Consider the following 22,217-nt stretch of genomic DNA (forward strand, 5'->3'; position numbering starts at 1 on the left):
TGGGGCATCCACATCCTCCTTGGGCAACCTGTTACAGTGTGTCATCACCCCCGAGTGGAAAAACTTCCTCCTAATATCTAACCTAAACCTTCCCTTAGTTTAAAAAAAAAAAAAAAATGCTGGCTTCTCAACTCAGTGTGGTGTGGACAAGGAGGAGGCGAGGGGATATTCATATCTTCCAACTCAAAGTCCTCAGAACACAGAATTATAAAACCATTTGAGTTGGAATGGATCCTTGAAGGCCATCAGTTCAACCCCACTCCAATGAGCAGGGACACCCACAGCTCCATCAGATGCTCAGAGCCCATCCAGCCTGACCTTGAGTGTCTAAGGGTGGGGCAACATCTCGTGTATGTGTCCTGATTCCCCTCCCAAGTGCCCTGGAAGAAGTTTCTCTTGCCACTGACTTTACTTAGGTCCTATACCTAAGTCTGTTGGATGTCTGAGATTTGGTGTTTAGCACTTCAGGCAGCTCAGACCAATGTACATTATGATCTCTCCAAATAGCTTTTGCTATAGTAGGGTCTTTCCAAAAGGCTGGTCCACACACTGAAAGCTTGGACACATACTGTAAAGTTCAGGATTTGTACTAAAAGAGAAGTTTAGTAGTCTGGATTAGGTAAGGACAGTGGTCATAGAGGCTGTGAGTGGGGTAGAGAAGGAGGTTAAGGTAGCTGTCACTTTGCTACTTGAGAGGTTCAGGTTGGATGTTAGGAAAACCTTCTCAGAAAGAGTGGTGAGATAATGGAACAGGCTGCCCAGGGAGGTGGGGGAATCACCACCCCTGGAGGTGTTCGAGAAGCATGGCGGTGCGGCACTGAGGGACGTGGTCTAGTGCAGCCACAGGCACGGGCTTTTGGTTGGACTGGGTGATCTTAGTGGTCTTTCCAACCTCAATGATTCTATGAGTCTGTGATACTGGACGAATTAATTGACCAAATTGGAGATTGTAGATCATCTCCATCTTAAAATATTGAAAAAACTGTTTGTAATTCTAGATGTGATCCAAGGATTTGTAGTTGATAATTAAACATGGATTTTGAAGGAGAATGGTAAATTTAGTACTCCTGCTTGAAAAGAGGGAAAATCTGGTGAGGGCAATACAGTATCAGCAAAAAGGCAGTCACAGAACAACTTCAGAAGGAAAAAGGAAAAAGAGGTGATTGAAAACCATGGCAGATTACACCAGGGCTTTAGGTAGGGTACATTCTGTTAGATAAATCTCTCTTGGTAGAAAAACTAATTTCCTTAATGGGGGCAATATAATGAGTTTAATTAATTGAAGCATTAATTCAGAACACATTCTGAATACGGAAATGACGAGGCATCCTAAGGGAGTTAAGAGGTGGCTGTGCAGCAGGCCGGGGGAGGGAGCAGTGCTTTTGTTTTTCACATCCAACGCCAATGTCAGCGGGTTGCAGAGGGCACGCCGGCTCAGCTCCACGGGCGGGCCAGGAGCGGATATCGACTCTGAGTGCCCGGAAAGGCTTGAATTAAGGCGAGAAAGTAGATACTGCGACTGGTACCGCGTGAGCGGGCCCCGCACGGTGGAGAGGAAGCTGTCCTGTGGAGGCAGATCAGCCTGGGTCACACCCGCGGGCTCGTTCCAGAGGAGGCGCCGTCGCACCCCGCTCGGTGCCCGCTCCTGCCGGCAGGGGGCGCCATAGCGCCGCGCCGCGCCCAATCCCGCCCGCCCGCCGCCAGGCCGCTCAGCCGAGCTCCGAGCGCCGCCGCGCAGCCGGTGCCCGCTGCGGGCGGGCCGAGGATGGCCCTGTCGCGGGGGCTGCGCTGCTGCCAGCGGGCGTTCGCCTGGGTGCCCGTCCTCATCATCACCCTCGTCGTCCTCTGGTCCTACTACGCCTACGTCTGCGAGCTGTGCCTGAGTGAGGGGCGGGTCGTGAGACGGGGGGAGGGGGGAGCGCGGCCGCGCCGGGCCTCGGGCTCAGCCGCCCGGTGCCTCCGTGCAGGTGCCGCGGGCGCGGCGGGGCGGGGCGGGGCGGGTCAGCGCGGAGCACAGGCGAAACAGTTGGCTTTTCTCCCCCTTTGCTTTCGCTTTGAGCCGCGCGGCGGCAGCAGCAGCAGCAGCAGCAGCAGCAGCAGGTGTGGGCGCCGGCCGCGCAGTGCAGCTCGGGCTGCGGGCACCGGGTGGAGAGCGAAGGGCGCCACGCTGCGGCCGGGGCGGCGGGCGGGAGAGGGAGGGGGGCGCCCCGCGGCCTCTGCCCGCCCCCGGCAGCCCGGCTGTTAGCAGCACAGGCGGCGCTCTGCCGGTCCGTCAGTCCGGTAAATGCGGGCGCCGGTTCCCGGAGCAACAGCGTAAGCTGTGATGTGTCGGCTTCCGGTGTGGCACGGCAGGCTCACACCGTTAGCCCTTATTGCTTTGGCAGCCCTATTGCGTCTTGGAGCGGGCTGAGGCGAAGAGCAGCTTTTGTGATCCGTCTCAGCGAGCGGTAGAGTGAGAGCCCCTAGTGTTCCGTGATATTCTGTGGCATCTCTGCAATTGCTGGCCGTTTCTTTCCAAATCCACGTGGAATGGTTCCCCGGATGCCTGAAGGTACCCGGCAGCTCTGCAGCCGCTGGCCAGGCTGTGGGACAAACAAATCAGAAAAGCTGCTGGTGTGTTGAAAGACGCTCTGATTGCAGTGCCGTGGAAGTGTAGTAGTGCTTAACACTGCTTGACTCCGGGTCGCAGTGCAGCTGGTAGAAAAGGCTCTGCTGAATTAGATGGGATTTGGATTGGGATTGTGTTATTCTGCAGATACGCATTAGGCTGGCAGGAGCCCAGCGTGCGGCCTGGGGTCACATCTTGCAGCCGCTGCTCTGCCCTCACTTGTCTGCTTTTGCCTCGTCATTCTCTCTCAGGCATTTCGTTTGCACGTGCAGATGTAATCTCTGCAGAAGTCAAAAAGAGTAAATGAAGTCTTTTAGGAATCAAACCTTGATTCTTGGCATGTGCAGGTACCTGACAACCAGTGCTCAGGACTTCCTTTCTGTCCAAGTTCTGAACACCGTCTGTTGCTGTTTTAGCAGTTGCAGGCATGCAAATAGTAGCCACGTGGTTTTAATTTTTGATCTTTATCTTTAGTTGTGCTGAGAGCTGGAAACAGTGTGGAGTGATGTATCTAAATGGGGACTATAAGAAAGCAGGGGACAGACTCTTTAGCAGGGTCTCTTGTAATTGGACAAGGGGAAATGGTTTCAAACTAAAAGAAGGGAGATTTAGGCTGGATGTAAGAATGAGTTTTTTTACAGTAAGAGCAGTGAGGCACTGGCACAGGTTGCCCAGGGAGGTGGTGGTGCCCCATCCCAGGAAACACTCAAGGTCAGGCTGGACTGGGCTCTGAGCACTGGATGGAGCTGTAGGTGTCCCTGCTCATTGCTGGGATGTTGGGCTGATGGCCTTTAGGGCTCCCTTCCAACTCAAGTGATTCTATTATTCTTTGTCCTGAGATAGCTCACAGTACTGGGATTGGAACTTCAGCCACTGGTGTGGGCAACAGCTGACACTCCAGAGGGGACTGTGGTTCTGTGCCAGGTTGGTGGTTGCTGTACCAATAAGAGCAAGAACTTGGGATAAAAGCTTGTATGCAGTCTTTGCTTTGGAGTTTGCTCTTTTCTTGAGCAAATTAGGAAGGCTGTGCAGCTATTACAACATGGATTGCAGGAGGGAACAAAGCAGTATTTATGAAAAGCTCATGTGCATTTCAGACGTTAATTTGCAACAGGTGAAAGGAAATACTAAAGTTTTCTAGGCATCTTGATGGTGCAGTACACAGCAAATATTTTGTTTCTTCTTGTTTACGTTTTTATGTGTCAAACAGCTTGCAGATCAAAATTGTTTATTAGCACGGTTTTGAGAAAAGCTACTTTTGTTAGCTGAGGCTGTGATCCCCCATCACTTCCAGCTTGGCAAGGTCTGAGTGAAGGCTCAGCCCAGGAAGGTGCTGTCAGTTGCTGTTCAGCAAGGTGACCTTACCCTCCTTCTGTAAGGTCACTGTGGCCACCACAGCCATATCTTTTCTGTTCAGTTTGGACAGTGACCCACCAGAAGGCCACTGGTGTTGGTAGGCTCTATGCAGCACACATGGCTGCTTGCTCCAGGTACTTCTACTAGCAGAGACTGTCAGGATTGCAGCCAAGAGAGGAAGAGTTGTGAAATGTCTGTTAGTAGGGGCGATAGAAACAGTTGTGTCATTATAGGGCATCCATCTTTCCATCTCTGCTGACTGAACAGAGCCAAGGCAATTTCTCATTTTTATTTATGCTCATGCAGAAGTGAGTGGAGCATGGTTTACTGTGAACGATTGAGGCTAGCAGGAAGCAGGCTGATAAGGGCACACCTGAAGGTGCAACTTGGGCAGGTGCTGGAAGAACCTGCTAATCTGGTCAGCAGCAGGGCACCATATATGCAAAATTTATATCTATTTTTTATAACAAGGGAAAATACAGCAAAGGTAACAGAGATTGAAACATCTGATGTCATCTGTGAGTAAACAAAGAACTGTTAGGGATGCTTTCAGTGTGAGACTTTTCTTGTCTGCTCTGTTGAAATGGAACTGTTTGTTGTTGTTGTTTTTCTAAAACAAACATATTTAAAATTAGAAACATCATTTGGCACAAACATTCCTGAGATTCCTATTCGCTCTGTAAGCATGTTTTTTTCTTTTTCAGTTACTCTCAGCAACCCTGCAGAAAAAGGTATGCACGTTTTATTTATAGTTCAGTCTTTGTGTAAAAAACAAATAAACAAACAAAACAACAAACCAGAGCACCCAGCAATGGTTCTCAAGCTTAACATGCTTTTGTAGCGTTCCCTGCCTGTAGTTGCACATCGGTGTGCTCTAACTTCGGGATGCAGTGGGAGATGCCCCTGTTCAGTCTCAGTGTATGAACAACAACATGAAAAGGCTGCAAGCCCTTTCACTCTTTCTTGTTTTCACTTGAGAGATGTCCCAGTACTTGAAACAGTTACAGAGGAGCTGTGGAAAGCACGGTGTTGATGATCATCCAGCAGAAAGTAGTCATTGCCAGGTATAGTTGCACATCTCCAGGCCAGCTTCCTGTGACGGGCGCTATGCTGCTTGATCAACACCACTGAACGGCTGCAAGATTTCTCTCCTTAAATATTGATTTAAATCAACTGAGCTCCATCTGCGTGTGGGATGAGGATTGCATCTCAGAATGATGAGCTGTCATTGATTCGTGTGATCAGTTCCACATCCCGGCACGTCACTCTGAGAAACTCTCAAAGCTGTGTTTGGCCTTTGTGTACCAATTGCATTTTCAGTCAGTCTGTGTAGTCAGAAGTGCTTGCATGTAGACTTATCTTTTTACATGCAGTAGTTCAATCTTAATTTGCTATAGTTTGAAGATTAAGTGAAGCAGATAAAATGGAGATGATGTGATTATATAGCATGTTTAAATAAAACTGTCTTCTAACTGATGTGTTTTAGTCAGAAATAATTGAACAGTTTGTGTAGCTCAAGGATTGCTCTGCTTTGACTTTCTGCAACACCCTATGCCTCGGGAATCCAAAGGCTTTGCAATCAAGTTTGTATATTAAGATAAGATTGCTCGGAGTCGTGCTGGGGTCCACATTTCATCCAGCAGCTTACTGTGCTTTCTCAGTAATCACAAGATTACTCCTCCTTACTTCAAGGGATGCTTTCCTGTTTTGTTTTATTATATTGACTGTGGCAAATCTAAAGGATGTTGAATAAGAGATCTGATTTTTCTGATGATGAAAAGCTCCGCTAGAGTTCTTTTCAAATGTCCTAAGTGGTGAAAAATACATCATATGGGTGAGCATTGCACTACAGTAAAGTACTGTGGTTGGAAGAGTGTTCCATGCAGCGAACCCCAGACCTGGAGATTCTGTGCTGCTCAGCAGCAGCCAGGTCTGCTGTGCCCTGCAGGGTGATCTCCCATAGCTGTCTTCCTCCTCATTCCTACAAGTGGCTTGGGTGAAGATGGGGAAGTGTGTGTGGGGGTAATTCCTAACTACAGCTGCAGCTCCCTGAAATTCTGCTGTCCTCCTGGCCGTAAGGTTTAGCTGTGTTCTAATACTGGCTGCTAGTAGAAATCTTCCCTTTTTTTCCCCATTTTTATGTCACTGTTGTGAAAGATTGGAATTATGCCCATCATAAGCAAAACTTTTGTGAAGTCACTATTCTGCTCTTGTTTTTTTGTTTTTTGTTTTTTGTTTTAGTGGCCTATCTTATAATATTCCATATTCTCTTTGTGCTCTTTGTGTGGACATATTGGAAGTCTATTTTTACTCTCCCGGTTCAGCCAGGCAAAAAGGTAAGAATCCCAGTACTTCCCGTTCATTGCAGAGTGAAAACAGGGTGCTAAAGAAAACTCAAAAATCCTGCAGTCAAATTGATCTGCACAACTGATTGGTTTTGCTGAGGAGATGGAAAGGGACCTAAAGCGACCTGAAGACTGAGACCTTTACTGTTCTGAGAATTCTTTGACAACCCACAGAGCGTGATTTAAATCAGACATGGTTATTACTGTGTCTATTCTATTACTGCTCTGTTACTAGAGCAAGAGAATAGGGTGATGTTTGTGTGGCACTTCCAATATACGTTGCCATAATCCAATCCCAATCACAAGAATATAATTCCAGTGTTAGCAATAGAAAACTATAGGTGGGACGGGGTCTTTCTCATAAGGAGAGTGCTTAGGATGTTCTTTTCACTGTTATTAAAGTTATTCATGAAAAAAGGTAGTCTGAAGCAGCAGCAGTGGCAGCAGTTCCAAATGTGTTGTTTTGTGATCTTAATTTCACTTCTGCAATTCTTTTGGATGCATTGCGCAGTGTGCTGCCTGTCTGTCCATCCCTTATTTCTCACACCTTTTCCCATTAGAGTAGTCTTGTTAGAAGGAGTGGGAGATGAAATGTTTCTAGTCTTGCCTGTGTTTGAGAAACCGTCTCCGCTCCCCATGAGTAACTGCTTCTCTCATGACTTCTGCTTCCAGTACCACATGTCCTACGCTGACAAAGAACGCTATGAAAATGAAGAAAGGCCAGAGGTGCAGAGGCAAATTCTTGCTGAAATTGCGAGGAAGCTGCCAGTGTACACGAGAACGGGGAGCGGAGGTCAGCAAGGCAGAGAGCTCTGTTGCTCTGAATCTAATCAAGCAGACTAAAGTAGCATGTGCTAGCAGTCCAGATTGTACGGTCAGCCTGATGCCACCGCATACACTGCATGGTTCTTGTACTCAGAATTTTGTGTCTTATCTGTCAGGTTTTATGTTTGGGAAAACAAAAAGGCTTTGAGACTGCAGTGCATCTTCACTGGAGTAGTGTGTTCTGGCTTTGAGAGCAAGATGCTGTCCTTTGTATTTACAATTCAGCAGCCTACTTCCATTGTCTTAGTTTAGTAGTGGTAATGATAGCATAATACCAAAATCTGTAGTGATTTTTACTTAAGATAGAGTCTAGCTTAGAGATTCAGGGTGTAAGGTCCAAAAATCCGTTGATGGAATTGTTCTGTGATGAAATGCATACTGCATTCCTTTCAAAGCTTCAGGGAAATCCATGTTCAGGTTGGAGGCTCTGACCTATTTGCTTCTGGCAAACAAGCCAAAGAATTCTGAAGTAAAGAACTGCAGTTATCAAAACAGAATGTATTTAAAGTCCGGGTAAATCTAGAAGCTGGGTGGAGGTGTGTACAGTTTTCTTTTATCGCTTTTTATGCTCATCATAAGCTTTACAGTGAGGGTTCCCTAAGTCTGCTGGTCTCTATAAGAACTATGAACATTGCTTATCTAATTATGACCTGCAGATGTACTCATCTTTTAAAATGTTAAAGGAAAGAACATGCGTATTTTGAAAAAGAGCTGAGTACTAATATGAAAAAAAAAATAAACAAAAACCACATACAAAAAAAACCCACTTATATTGTTTGGTATTAATGTGTCTTTAATTTCAGGTATTCGATTCTGTGATAGATGCCAGCTGATAAAACCAGATCGTTGCCACCACTGTTCTGTTTGTGCTATGTAAGTTAATGGGTTGTTTTTCACTGAAGTTATGTGAGTTGTGAATAACAAAACTGTAGTGGTTGGAAATGACCTCTAGAGATCATCATGTCCAACCCCCCTGCAAAGCAGGCTTCCTACAGCACAGAAAAAGTGAAGTTGTTCACACACCTTTTGATTGTAAAGGTTCCTCTGTTCCAGCTCCAGTCAGCAGTGTATTTGCACTAGCATGTGTCCCTGAAGTGTTTGCAATTCCCACACCTACAAATTTGTGAACATTAAGTTGATAGAAAGCTTAATATCTAGTGAAACATATTTCATATATCAGCAATAACTGATTGCCTGTAGCAAGTCAAAATAAAGTGTGATTTTTCACTTTTTATCACCTTGGGCCTTTTCATGTGGTGTTTGGCAGAAGTTTTAAGTGCCGTGAGCAGAAACCATCCTCATTGGTTTATCGTGCAGAACACCAAAGTCACCTTCAGATCTTGAAAAAGTAATCAGTGTTCCATCTTAAAATGATACCTACTTTAAAAAACATCAGTGAGGGAGTGTCATCCTGCGCTTGGGTCATGTGGAAATCTGACCCATCCCAGAAATACAAAACATCTCACAGCCTTTTGCAATTGATCTACAGTTTGCAAATCACTACCAAACACAACTCATCACTTTTTCTTTTTTTGCCCTCGTGCAGGTGTGTCCTAAAGATGGATCATCACTGCCCATGGTATGTTCTAGATCGTGGCTTGTAATTTTCTGGAAAAGGGGGCTATTTAAATCCATTTCTTTCATAGAATGGTTTCTATGTGCCTCTTTCACTTTAGACCATGTACCTCTACATTGGGAGACTCATATAATATGAAATGTATGTTATTTTTGAAAGACAAATCATTCACGTTCTCTCTATTAACAGTGTGTAAAAGACAGTTGTATAGATGTAATTTAAAACCCAACTGCCGATTCCATCTTACTGTTCAAACTGTAAAGGAACTTCAACTTAGCCTTTAGTTTTGGTGATATAATTGAGCATGCTGTTGGTGGTTGCATCAGTAGTATTTGCCTGGTTTGTTTCTGAATCGATGCCTGCCCACTTGTGCATGGCAGAGTTTGTGTGGAATGATGCATGGATACGTGAAGTTTATTTTTTTTGAGAATTGCTGTCACTAAATCTCTTAAACTCCTTTTTTATAAAGAAAGGAAAATCTCAGAAATGAAAAGTAATGCAGACGGTTCCCCACCTGAACGTCTGTAATGTTCTTAAAATTAGAGGGTTTTTAGAACCTAATTTATGAGACAAATGCCTCCTATCTTTTCTGCACTCCCTTGCTGTTTGTTAGTTGCCCTGCTTGGAGAATTGTAATGAAATTTGTTTGGTTTGTGTTGTATGTAACCAAACAAGTGGTGAGTCTGGCTTCTGAGCTTTGCACACCAATAAAAGTTAACAGAAATCCCAGATCTGATTACCTCTGCAGACAAGAAATGAGTAATTAGGAACCGCCTCTGTGACAAATTCACCAGTGGTGCCAGCTTTAAATAAGATTCAAAAATACAAACTGTGCTTTTACTTGGCAGAACAAATTTTCAAGTGAAAAGCTGACAGGTTTCAGCTCTGTTTCATTTCGACGCTAAGGGGAGCTATTTATTAATGAAATTGTGTTGTGTAATTGCGAGGCTTAGTAACCTCCATCCTGCCCAGTGTAGTATTCATTGTGTTACGACTGTGTGCTGTATATATCCTGATTCCAACTCTGCTTTTCTTCTCCAGGGTGAATAACTGCATTGGATTCTCTAACTACAAATTCTTTCTACTCTTCTTAGCCTATTCTTTGTTGTACTGCTTGTATATTGCTGCAACAGTCTTCAAGTATTTCATTAAGTATTGGACAGTAAGTCATGGAATCTGTTTTTTTTTATATCTCCTGAGTCTGGTGGGATTTAGTCACTGCTTACTACAATTTTGCTTTCAGTCAAAGGACGGGCTGTCTTAGTTCCATATGTGGGTTTTTTTGTTTTTCTTCTGCAGCCTTTATTTGAATTTAACTTCCAGTATGTCTGAAATGCACAAAGAAAATCATCTTCAGGAATTTCTCATTGTAGAGTTAGCTTCTGGAGAAAGAAGTTATTTCCTTTTCTTATACAAATGTGTTCAAACATACGCATCTCAAATTCTTTTGAAATTTATCACAAGTTTATTAGCTTAAAAAATTCAAATGTCATTCAGAAGAAGACACATTTCACCGAATGGGAGCTCAGGATTGCTATCTATAAAAATATTCTGGTGGTTTTCCAACATACACTGGGGTGTATCATCAGATATACCACCAAAGTCAGAGGTGTTGCACAGGATAAGCATAGCTTGAGTTGGGTTAGACTAACCTTAGACATGAATGTGGTTAATTTTCCCAAATCCCAATACAGCTGTTGTTGGCTGGCCAGGCCTCCTCGTTTTAAAATACAAGCAAAAATCAAAAGCCATTAACAACAGATTTCTCCTAGATATGGAAAGAGTTAGAAATTCTTAGCTGTCAACATTCAGTGTTTTTTAAGTGGTTACAAGAATACCTCCTGTGTATTTCTGTCTTATACCAGGAAGCCATTAATTGTGGGTGGGTGGTTTTCTTTTATGTTGTTTCCTGAACTGCCTGGGCATATTTCTTTCCACTTTGTGTGTATTGTTGTTTTAAAGATTAGGCCCATTGCCCTTAGGGGAAGAGCAAATAAAGAGGTGCAGAGTGCAGAGCCTGGAGTTGCTGCCATACTGCTTACAGTAACTGATGGTCTTCAGACTTTCGAAGAATATCAGTTCTCTGCTCTGATCCCAGAGTGTAACATCCTGGCACTGATCTGTACATATATACTGAACAACATCAAAAAAAGTTCATTTTCTAATTCCCATATTATTCTTTGCTTAATATAAAGTTGGCTGAAATAAAGCATGCTTCTTATGCAGTTACCAGTTATTATTTGTATGCAGGCAGTGCCAGCTGGCAGCTCCAATAGAGACTGCCCTTGTATCTCTTTACACCTTTTGCTTTAATGTCCCCTGTGCTGCTAACCCTGTATGGCACTGTTTAAGTAACTTCACTTTGCTGTGCATTAACTTCGTAATTTCTGGTTTTTAAACAGCTAATCACCTACATAAAGTGCCTCCTGTGATACTCATAAGGCACTAGCAGGAATTATTAGTAATGCTAAGAAAGGCACAGAGTCTTCAATTCTCTGACTGCATACATGTGCTGTGCATAAGCTGAGAAGTAATTTTTTTCATCTTTGGGATACTCACAGCCCATCTGTAGGTGTATGCTTATGAAGATCTCTAGCACTTTACTCTTCTAAAGTAGAAGGAAATGGAGTGTCTCTTCTGCTTTCAGGATCCTGCTTGGTTTTCGACTTTTCCAAACCATATCTACTCAGATCTAACTTTACTTGATTGATACAGCTGTGGAAAAGCTCGGGTTTTTGGCCATCCCCTATATTGGAAGTGGTGCAGTATTTAATGAATGCGCAGAGCATTCAGCAAAATGGAAATGAGACTTTCAAGAGCTTGTCCCTGCCTATTGCACTGTGGATACAAAACATTCTGGTGCCCAGGTGGGAAGCTGACTGTACTGACTCTGTCACATACAAAAGGTATCAAAACACCACTCCTTCAGCTTTGGTTGGGAATGGGAAAGGAATGGGGTCATTTCTCCATTGTCTCTTTGTGCTCTTTATAGTAAGGTGCAGCATTTTTAAAATAAATTTGATACAACAAAATAGGAGTTTTAAAGGATAGCTTCACTAGGAACAAATAATGTCCAGCTCTTATTTGTTCTTATCACTTGTCCTGTGCTGATCTTTTTTGTTGTTTTTTTTTCTAGGGTGAACTGACCAATGGACGTTCCAAATTTCATATCCTTTTCCTTCTCTTTCTGGCGGTTATGTTCTTTGTTAGCCTCATGTTTCTGTTTGGCTACCATTGCTGGCTTGTCAGTAGGAACAGATCTACTTTAGGTAAGGCTCTTGTGTCTTCTTTAGGTGAGATGCAGTATTAAGTGCTGCTATATGAAGGGAGAGGGGGAAAAGAACACACATTTTTGGTCTATTTCTGTATATTCCTGTTGGCTTATGAGGGGAGGAGGATGTAGGGCACTGGAACAATACTGTAGAAATTTGTCACTGCAAATAAGCTGTGTTTTTAACTGGTGTGATGAAAGTTTTGTAAGGGAAACTAGAGCCTTAAAATACAAGTGTCTAATTATGCATGTGCATAACTACATTTGCTGTGAAATGAGTGTGACTTTTCAGGAGTAATGGTTGCTTATGCTGGAGTGCATTCTAAGACAGCCAAATAAGGCTGGGAAAAACGATGTCCATCCTCACTGACAAAGACAAAGAACTTAGGACTACAAAATTATGCCAATGAAACAAAGGTTTCGACCAGCATGATTTTATCGAGTGATTTCTTTTTCTTTCCTCAGCTAAGTCTTTTATTTCTTAAACATTTTTGGATGAAGTTCTGTAAGAAAACACAGAGACAAGAATTTAAGCAAATATTCTGATTTTGTATAATTATTAGCTTTTAAACTCATTTTGATGGTCACTGAAGCTCATCCAGCCCAAAACATCAGACCTCTGCAGCAGCTTAGAAGGCAGATAAAATTGTTTCTAGTGCCCTCTAGATTCTCCTCCCCCCTTTTCCTTTTACTAATTTTATTTCTCATCGTGACAGAGGCTCAGTCTGTGCATGGTTCTTTCCAGTGCTTGTTCATTATATCGTTAATGAATGAGTCGATTTAAATCCCCAGTGCCACTTCTGAAGTATGCATTTAAGACCAACCTACTTAATTCTGCATGTTTTTATTTAGAAATTTCTACCCACTGAAGTTCAGCAAGTTTCATGCAAAGATATTTTAACTCTCCTCTGTAGATCAGTCTGTTTGATTATTTCATACAGTTCGTGTGCAGGACCAAATGCCTACCTTCAGTTTGAAAGTCTTTGCAGTCTTGCAAAAAAATGAAAACCCTTTGTATCTTTGTAATGCTAGTTTGTAATCTGGCAAATCCTGCTCACTTCAAGTGCCTGCAGTGTACAATCTGTTTCAGTGTATTTGGCATTGATTTTCTTTTTTTTCTCTGACATTGTATCTATACGTAGAGGCTTTCTCAACTCCAGTATTTCAGAATGGCCCGGATAAAAATGGATTCAATCTTGGCTTTGTAAAAAATCTTCAGCAAGTGTTTGGAGAAGAAAAAAAGCTGTGGTTACTACCTATTGCCTCCAGGTAAGGAATAATCAAGTCCGTGCAAAAAGTTGATACAAGGGATTGACTTCTAAATCTCTAATACAGCCTTGTATATGATGGCAGTGATTTTGTGGCTTGGCTGCTCTTGCACATTGCTGTAAAAACACCAGCCAGCACAGTCTGTGCTAATCCTGTACACAAGAAGTCTGGAAGTGAAAGCTTTCTGCCAGGTAAATGCACTGCACAGGGTGTTTGATCTTTCTGGACTCCTGTACTTGTGGATAGATGTTCATTTAGAGATGCTGATTTTTTTGTCTTTCAGCCTCCTATGACTGAAACAGTTTATGCTGCTTAATTTAGGGGAAGATGGTTTTTGGCACTTAATAGACCCGTAGTAAAGTATACTCAAATTGCTTTAGTTATTGGACACAATGTAAAGTAACTACTGAGCACAGCAAGTCACAACTTTTTCAAGTAGTGGTGTGTAAGTTTAAGACCAGGTTGCATCCCAATTGCCATCTGTTTTTTGTTGTCAGTGAGAAAAGATCAGCAAAGCAAACCTTTCCATTAATGAAAAACATTGACATGCAAGTCAGAGGCACATTACCAGTGAGCATAGTAATTCTGGAGAGAACACCCAGCTAACTGAGCTTGGGTGAAGGAAAAGATCTGATGGTTTCATCAGAAGAGAAAGGCACTTCAGCGAGCTTGTAGCTCCTCTACACTGCTGGAATGTGGGTGTTGTGGAATGGAGAAGAGCAAACTGTAACATCTGGTTTTTAACTTTTCTTGTTTACACTACATGAATTTGGATTTCAATCATTTGCTTGATATCCAGACATGTGAACTCATAGTTTGTAAAGTGTAACAAAAACAACTTTTGCAATTTTAGAATTTTGCAGAGGGTTTTCTTTCCATGTTGTCTACAGCTAAGTCTCACCTGTCCTTCAGTAACATTTAACTAAGATTGGGAATATATTCTACTTGGCATCATTTGAATGTGGAAGTGTAATTTCTGCCCTGAAGAGTCGATGGTATAAATGGATAAGATGGGTATCATCATTCCTTAAACATGAATGTTTTCCTCAGTCTCCCCTCACTTCTAGCTGGCCACAAGTTTTTTCCTTTATGTCTGAGGAACCTGATCAAGTTAGGAATGTAAATTCTGCTGAAATCACTTCATTTGGACTGCAAGTTTTAACTTTCAGTCTCTGAAGAGTTTGCAGGAATTCAGGTTTGAAACTGCTCACTGGTGATATTTGGTATCTCAGTTGGCTCAAGAAATAAATACAGTGCTTTTCGAAACTTCATAACATATGAAGTAAATATCAGATGTTTGGGTGAAAGAAAACTTTGTTTGCAAATAAAAAGGTAGAAATTATAATCCTTGAGAATTGCTTGCTATTATTCACAGCATCTTTCTCGGTCTTCTGCTATGCAGCCAGGGTGATGGACATTTTTTTCCAATGAGAGCTTTGTGTGAAGCTCAGAATCCTCTTCTATCAAATGAAGAGCAGTGGGAAGATGACGGAATAGATGAGGAGCCTCATGGTAAGGTAGCCCTGAAGGAAATGAGTTGTGTCTTGACCTCAGTGACTAATGCATGAATAACAACACCTAATCAAATGAAAAAAAAAGCATTGGCTAAATCACTAAGTGTCTCTGACTTGACTAATGAATACAGACTAAAAACAAGCCCTACTTTGAAGCCAGTTCCTTTTTTTTAATGTAGTTGTGGCTTTGTACTTACAATTAAATGTACTCAGAGGTTGTTACTCAGATGTTGCAGACAGGAATTGAAATCTCCACAAACAGGGTGTATTTACGTGTAAATGCCCTTGTATGCAGCACGGTTACTGTAGGCATGAGGTTGTTTCTATAAAAATGAAAAGACCAGTATTTTATGTGCATTTATCCACTGAAAGTTTGAGTATGCATGCAAGCACCCAAATGTGGTTTTACGTTTAGCTTCTTCATACTTTGTTTGTTCACCCTTAGTACAGTAGTACAGAAATTCATTTGGTGTTGATGCTGTAACATCTGTGGGTTAGACAGTACCTAGCTACGTGCTACATCATCTTCATAAAATAAACATATGCAATTCTGGGTGAACTGCCTTGTTTATGCAGTAGATTGGATCCGTTTCCAAAATGGTTGTGTACGTTTTACCCTATGAATATCCTATTAGGAAAAGGACCTTATGTGTGAATCCATTCTTTGATTTTTGCTAAATACATCCAAAATTACTTTAATGACTTATTACAGTTCTCTGATCAATTACTATTCTCTGCTTGAACTTGAGGTGATGTTTGTTTTGTTTTTTTTTACATATTTATCATCAAACCTTTGGTCTTTGGAGAATACGATATGTATCAGAATATCAGGGTTAATGTTGGAGACAGTGTTCAAGAGTTCAAAATCCTGCCACAAAGTTAAGCAAGAGCTCGTGTTTGGTTATATTTTTAAGGACCAAGGATGCCATCCGGATTTATAGTAATAACAATAACACTGACAGCAACTCTACTGCACCATTATAGTAAATATAAGAAGAAACTGTAAGAAAGAAAGGAACAGACTCTTTAGCAAGGTCTGTTATGATAGGACAAGGGGAAAGGTTTCAAACTAAAAGTGGGGAGATTTAGACTGGATGTAAGGAAGAAGTTTTTTATAATCAAGGTGGTGAGGGACTGGCACAGGTTGCCCAGAGAGGTGGTGGTGCCCCATCCCTGGAGACACTCAAGGTCAGACTTCATGGAGCTCTGAGCACCTGATGGAGCTGGAGGTGTCCCTCATTGCAGGGGTTTGGACCAGGTGGCCTTTAGGGCTCCCTTCCAACTCAAATGATTCTATGAAAGACAGTTAGATACTCTTAAAAGAAATACCATAATTGCACTGTTCTTTTCATTTTTACAGAACGGTGGAAGTATGGCTGATCTTAAGTTTACAGTAATTAGCACATCAAGCAAGTGTATTTTTTGAACCAGATACTGCTGCTGTACTGTTCAGAGACACTGTTTCCATGGTCATTTTATTACTTCAGAATGGCTTTCAGAAACTGTGCAATAACATTCCCTTTCATGGTATACTTTTTAATGATACGAGCACAGCATATGTGTAGGAACCCATGAGGAAACCAATATTCTTGGTTAAAAGGGGAAACAAGAATTTTCCATGTGACTTTTTGTACACGTGTGCAGTACTGTGTGACGAGCTGTTTCATCCAAGCAGCACGCTATTTGCACTCCAGTCTCTGGTTAGGTCTTACTGGCAGCTGTTCTTTCAAGTTACTCCACTGCAAAATAAACAACCTGTGGTTTTTCCAAGGCATGCTGCATATACTGCTGGGAAAATGTACTCTCCAGGATTTCGTGACTAGATCTGAAGAGATTCATTTCAGTTTTACTTCAGATAAACTGCTTTAATTAGTTAGTGTTTGTGTGCTAGAAAACTATCTGTTCTTCCTGTTTTGTTCAGTATATTTTGGCAGTGATAAGGTAACACAAGTTGACTGCAAAAATAACAGAATATGGTGTCTCTGTGTATTACATATGATGCTTAAAATTTCCTTCAGAAATTAATCTGAAGCTCTTCAAGTTTTACAAAGCATAAAAACTCTCTGAATAAAAAAATCCGTAACTATGAACATGTTTGACAGTGATATGAGCTTTGGCCAAGTCAGATCCCGGAATCTGGACTTGGAGCTTAGATGAAGTTCCACATTTTGTAGTGCTTGTGAAATAGCTGGTCTTTGTCAGTGTGAAAAATGATTTGCAATTTTATTCCAAGAGCCTGTAAAACTGTAACAGTAGTAGAATTAGAATGTCGTACTGTCTCATAAAAGCCAACCTGAGACAGTATAAAGACACAAAAGTGAGAAAATGGGCTGAGCACACATTCTTGAATGGATGGCTAGCTATTAGTGTATGGACATTGGTTCACAACTGGATGCTGCTGTGGGTCTTGGAGCAGCTCACACAGAAAGGCAGCTTTCAGCCTGTCCACAATTCAGCATCACAAGCACAGTGAGGCACGTGAGCTTTCAGCAAAAAGCTTGGTAGCAGACAGGGATGCCCAAATGTTGCACTCTGCAGGTTTTGCGTCTCTCATGACCCCCAGGTAGGGTCACAGTTAATTCAATAACAACAATTCAATATGTAAAAAATTTTTGTTTAATCTGTTTTCAAATACAACTCTTGGAGCTTTTTCTCTGGACTCATTAATGTTCTGTTCTCCCTGTGCAGATAAGAAATGTGTGCTTGTCATTTTTATCATTATAAAAGATGCTTTTGGGGAGGGAGAGATGTATAAGGACAGGTACCAGGTTGGTTCTTTTTCCTGCCATCTGGATGTTCATCACCTAGACAAAGCAAGAGCTGAGTAAACACAAAAGTTCAGATATGGGAGCTGCGACTGTTTAGTCTGGAGAAGAGGAGGCTCAGGATAGACCTCATAGATCTGTACAACTCTGTGAAAGGAGATTGTGGTGAGGTGGGGGTGGTCTCTTCTCCCATGTAAATAGGGATAGGATGAGAAGGAATGGCCTCAAGTTGCACCAGGGGAAGTTCAGGTTGGATATTAGGAAAAACTTCTCCAAAAAAGTGGTCAGGTGCTAGAATGGGTTGCCCAAGGAGGTGGTTGAGTCACCATCCCTGGAGGTGCTCAAGAAATGACTAGATATTGTACTAAAGGACATGGTTCAGAAGTGAAATACTGGTGGTAGGTGGACTGGATGATCTCGGAGGTCTTTTCCAACCTTGGTGATTCTGTGATTGTGCAATTTCAGTCCTGCAGTCTTAGGAGATTGCACTGCCAGCTGCATCAGGTTCAGAATAATAACTAACTGTTCTCTTGTATTTCAGAGGAGTCTGTCTCCTGGAGTTCCACCTCTAATTGCTCATGCAACTGCTATATAGTAGGAGAAGAGAAGGTTATCCTCATCAGTCCCTCACTCCAGGCTCATGCAGAAGTGTGAGCGAACTGCCATAGAAATAATGAAAAGGGCAGAGTGCAGAAGTTCGGTTAAGCACCTGTGTTGTTCTCCTCCCCAGTTGCATTATTGCACTGTATTACTTCCACTCTACTTATTCTGTGTCTGCATAAAGACATTTTAAAATCAGGTCACATAGATATCATATATTGATGAACATAAGGGGACGTGGAGATTCCTGAGCAGCAAACAAGCCCAACTGAAAGCAAGGAGGTGAGGCAGCTTCACCATGGGCTATTTGCACAAAATGGCTTAAGTTGGAGGGGACCTTATTGATTGTCTAGGTCCAACCCACGGGCTGGTTGCCCCCCACCAGATCAGGCTGCCTGGGGTCCCATCCAACCTAGAACATCTCCAGGGATGGGTCATTCACAATTCTCTGAGCAGCCAATGTCAGGGCCTCACTGCTCTCTGAGTAAACATTTTTTTCCTGTCATCTAATCTAAATGTCCACTCTTAGTTTAAAGCCATTCCCCCTTGTCCTGTTACAGTAAAACCATGTAAAAAGTTCATCCTCCTCCTGCTTATTAACTCCCTTAAAGTACTGGAATGCTTCAGTGAGCTCTTCCCATAGCCTTCTCCAGACTGAATAAGCCCAAATCCCTCAAGCTTTCCTTGAAGAAGAAATGCTCCAGCCCTTTGATCATCTTCATGGCCCTCCTCTGAACCCATTCCAACAGCTCTTACATCTTTCTTTTGCTGGGGGCTTCAGATCCGGATGCAGTACTCAAGATGGTGCCTCTCAAGGGCACAGTTTTCTCATTTTCTTCATTTTATCCACAAGGTTGTTCTTTTTTCAAATATTTAAGTGTGTCCTTACAGTTTGGGTTTCTGTTACGTATACCTTGACTTGCTAAGGTTTTCAGTCTTTCATTTAGATGGGAAAAAGTATTGTGGGGAACTTTTTTTTTCATTTCTTAGTGAGAGACTGAAAGCACCTGCTTCCGAAGACATGGGAAATTGATTTTTTTACAGATTTATTAATGCTCATCTCTTATTCACAGGCATCTGTTTAATCTGTCTAGCCAGAGTGCTACCCCAAATCATAAGCTGGCAGCTTATAAGGTTATCATTTTTTCAAAGAATTCATCTATAATACATTTGACGTGTTGGTTGAGGATGTGGATGTGTCAGTACTGTGAATGCTTGCACTCTTTGTCTCGTGGAGCTCAGGATAGCACAGCCATTTCTGTACGTTTATAGCAACATCTCCTACAGTGATTAATAATTTAATTATATGTTTCATTTTAACTTGTACAGAAGGCTTGGATGTGAATCAAATCTTTCCCAAATTGTTCTCTCTCCAAAAATTTGTCATCTGTACTAAGTTACATGTTTCCAGCAGAAGCCAACATATCCTGAGCAATAGGTGGAAGCTGATGATCTCTCTTAATGCCGATGAAGCTTCAGGTATCTGAAGGCATCTGCTTTGAATTTCAATTCAAATTGGTAGGAGCCTAATTAAAGGAGCGACATGTCCTGAGATACCAGCTAATTTGGCAGAGCAGTCCTTTGAGCAGAGAAGTCATCTGTTGTGATTGTAAGGATTATATTTCTGTCCATCGAGAAATTTTAAAAGCTACTTAGATTTTGGAAGAGAGCAGAGGTGGCTCAGGGAATAAAGCAGTGCATTGTGCGACGCAGTAAACACAGACAGAAGGCTGGATTTGCATCTCTGGATTTCAGGCGTGATTTAAACATCTAAACTGTGTCTGGCAGAAGATGAACATAAAGCAAAGCTAAACCCTGTGTCAGTGACTGCATTCTAATTTTAAATCGTGAAGGAGAACCTGCAGAGGAATCTGCATCAGTTTAACCAAATTTGTGGGTAAATATATTTAGCAAAACCAATATGGTTCAAGCAGTCAGAGGAATAACTCTAAAGATGTACGTGTGGGAATTAGATCTTTTTCCTACAGGTCCTGCATGTTTTCAGGGTTTTGTTGGGTGCCTTTTAATTCTGTGGTTTGTTTGGGTGATTTTTCTGTTTGTTTGGGTTTTGTTGGTTTTTTGCCTTGGTTTTTTTTTTTTTTTTTTTTTTGATTAGGCAGTTTGTTTCACTTAACCATGCAGGTGTGGAAAGGCACGAGACGATAATCTCCCTCATTCTTAGGCAGGCTGTGAAGATAGATCTACATATAGATTACACGTAGATTTGCATACAGATTTCTTGGGAATTATTGTGCATTAATTATGGTCAAAATACAGTTCTGCAGTAGAGCAAAGTGTAATTATTGCCTGCAATTAGCAGGATGCTATTTCCAGTAAATATGGAGTAGGAGCTGCTTTCAGACCAGTTGCTATTTCAAATGGTCTACAAGTAGTTGCAGACTGCTATTAGATTGACCCCGAGCTGCTGCTTCACCAGATTAACCATGCCTGACTGCCTCCATCTCTCTCTGTAAGTTCACAGTAGAAATTTCTGTTCTGCCTTCCTGTGGCTGACGTCTGATCTGAACTACTTTCAGATTTCCAATTGATTTGAACTGCGTTCGTTTTTTCATTCTGCAAGTGAAAACGTTTAGGAATAGAATATCGTGAACGTGTGATATATTCCACATAGTGGTACATTACTATGTGTTAGTGTATTGTCATGTGTTTCTACCACTTCTGTACTAATGCAGCTGTATTCAGAGAAGATGATTTCCTGGTTCATTAAGCTCTCGTGCCCTCACTCCTTTCTGACAGAAGGGTTTGGGGAGAATGCACTGTAGAGGCAAATGATGTTTTTCTTGTTTTCTCACCACTGCTTTTTTTCTTTTTTGGTAAGGCATCAGCAAATGAAGTGCTCTAAGCTTAAGAGTGTCCAGATTACATCTCACACAATAGAAGTAAAGCAATATAATTTTCTGATCAGAATGGTCTGAAATATTTCATTAAAATAGAAAGATTTTTATTTGTCATAGCAGCTTTACAATTTGTGATACGGTTATGAAATAGATGAAGCCAATAATAAAGTAATCTCTCTTAAAAAACTGCCATTCAGTTAGCTCTGACAAGTGATTGCCTAATTTCTTTGCAATGATTCTTTAAAACAGTCTCCCACATTTAGTGACAAATATATTTGTAGTGAGAAAGACAGATTTCCTTATCTAACTACTTTGTCTTCCATTGTATAGATTCTGGTGAAGCTGCGTCCCTTGCCATAGAAAGGGAGACATAGCGGTTTGAAAACGACAGCAGTAGAAGGCTTGTTCAGAAAGGTCAGTATTTCTTTGTTATCTTCAAAACAGCTGCTCTGCAGGGAATCTGGTAGGTAACCTGGAACAGATTTTGATTTTGATTTTAGCAGTCACCTACCTCTCATGGCATTTGGCAGTCATTTAACACTTCAAAGGCTTTGGTGCAGCTGTGTGCCCATGGAGGGGCAGATGCCCCTTTGCCACAATATCATGTTGATGAAACCATGCATGGTAGTATTTCACCAGTATATTCAGAAATACATTGTTTAAGAGAACCTAACAAAAAATAGTGGTAGCCCTGGGCTGTATGTTTGAGTGTTTTGCACAAGAGCCAAAAGCAGTTTGTAAGGGAAGATACACACCCTGCAGCTCCTACGGTAAATGCAGCAGGACTTATTCTTTCCCCTAAGCTGTTTGGTTACAAGAATGGGAGTCTGTTCTGTGTTTCATGAAAGGTGTGGGAAGGTGGAGATACAATCTTGAAAGAAAGAAACCGAGGTTGAGAACAACCACACTGTGTGCTCCACGTGCTTGGGAATAAATGAAGGTAGCTTGTAATGCCCACATCAGCCATTGTTCTATTTGTTTTTCTTCATTCTTAAGAAACTTGGATACAAAGACAGATAATCTGGCTTGTAGACGGTGTTGCTGCCAGAGCATTAATACAGAACAGTAATTTGTTCTGACTTTCAAAGCTTTGGGGAGGTATCCTGAATATGTACTCCTGCATTAAGCTGCAGACAGTGTCCTCTTTGGTCACTGTGAGGTATTTCCACAGCGGAGTACTGCTGACCAAGATTCCTTGGGTATCTTCTACTATCCCTCTTGCAGGAGGTG

The 22,217-nt window shown here is 42.0% G+C and overlaps 1 protein-coding gene across 1 annotated transcript; it reads left to right on the plus strand.

Annotated features, from left to right (window-relative positions):
- Positions 1 to 1,765: 1,765 nt before the first annotated feature.
- ZDHHC15 (zDHHC palmitoyltransferase 15) lies at positions 1,766 to 21,361 on the plus strand (the record flags this gene model as incomplete). Its single annotated transcript, XM_079541977.1, has 11 exons — positions 1,766 to 1,883; positions 4,669 to 4,695; positions 6,206 to 6,300; positions 6,982 to 7,102; positions 7,938 to 8,007; positions 8,681 to 8,713; positions 9,752 to 9,872; positions 11,847 to 11,979; positions 13,124 to 13,250; positions 14,653 to 14,762; positions 21,318 to 21,361. 11 exons carry the CDS (start codon positions 1,766 to 1,768, stop codon positions 21,359 to 21,361), a joined length of 999 nt encoding a protein of 332 aa, XP_079398103.1.
- Positions 21,362 to 22,217: the final 856 nt, after the last annotated feature.

The sequence above is a fragment of the Tetrao urogallus genome, assembly GCF_951394365.1.
Source record: "Tetrao urogallus genome assembly, chromosome: 13".
In the NCBI taxonomy this organism is placed as follows: Eukaryota; Metazoa; Chordata; class Aves; order Galliformes; family Phasianidae; genus Tetrao; species Tetrao urogallus.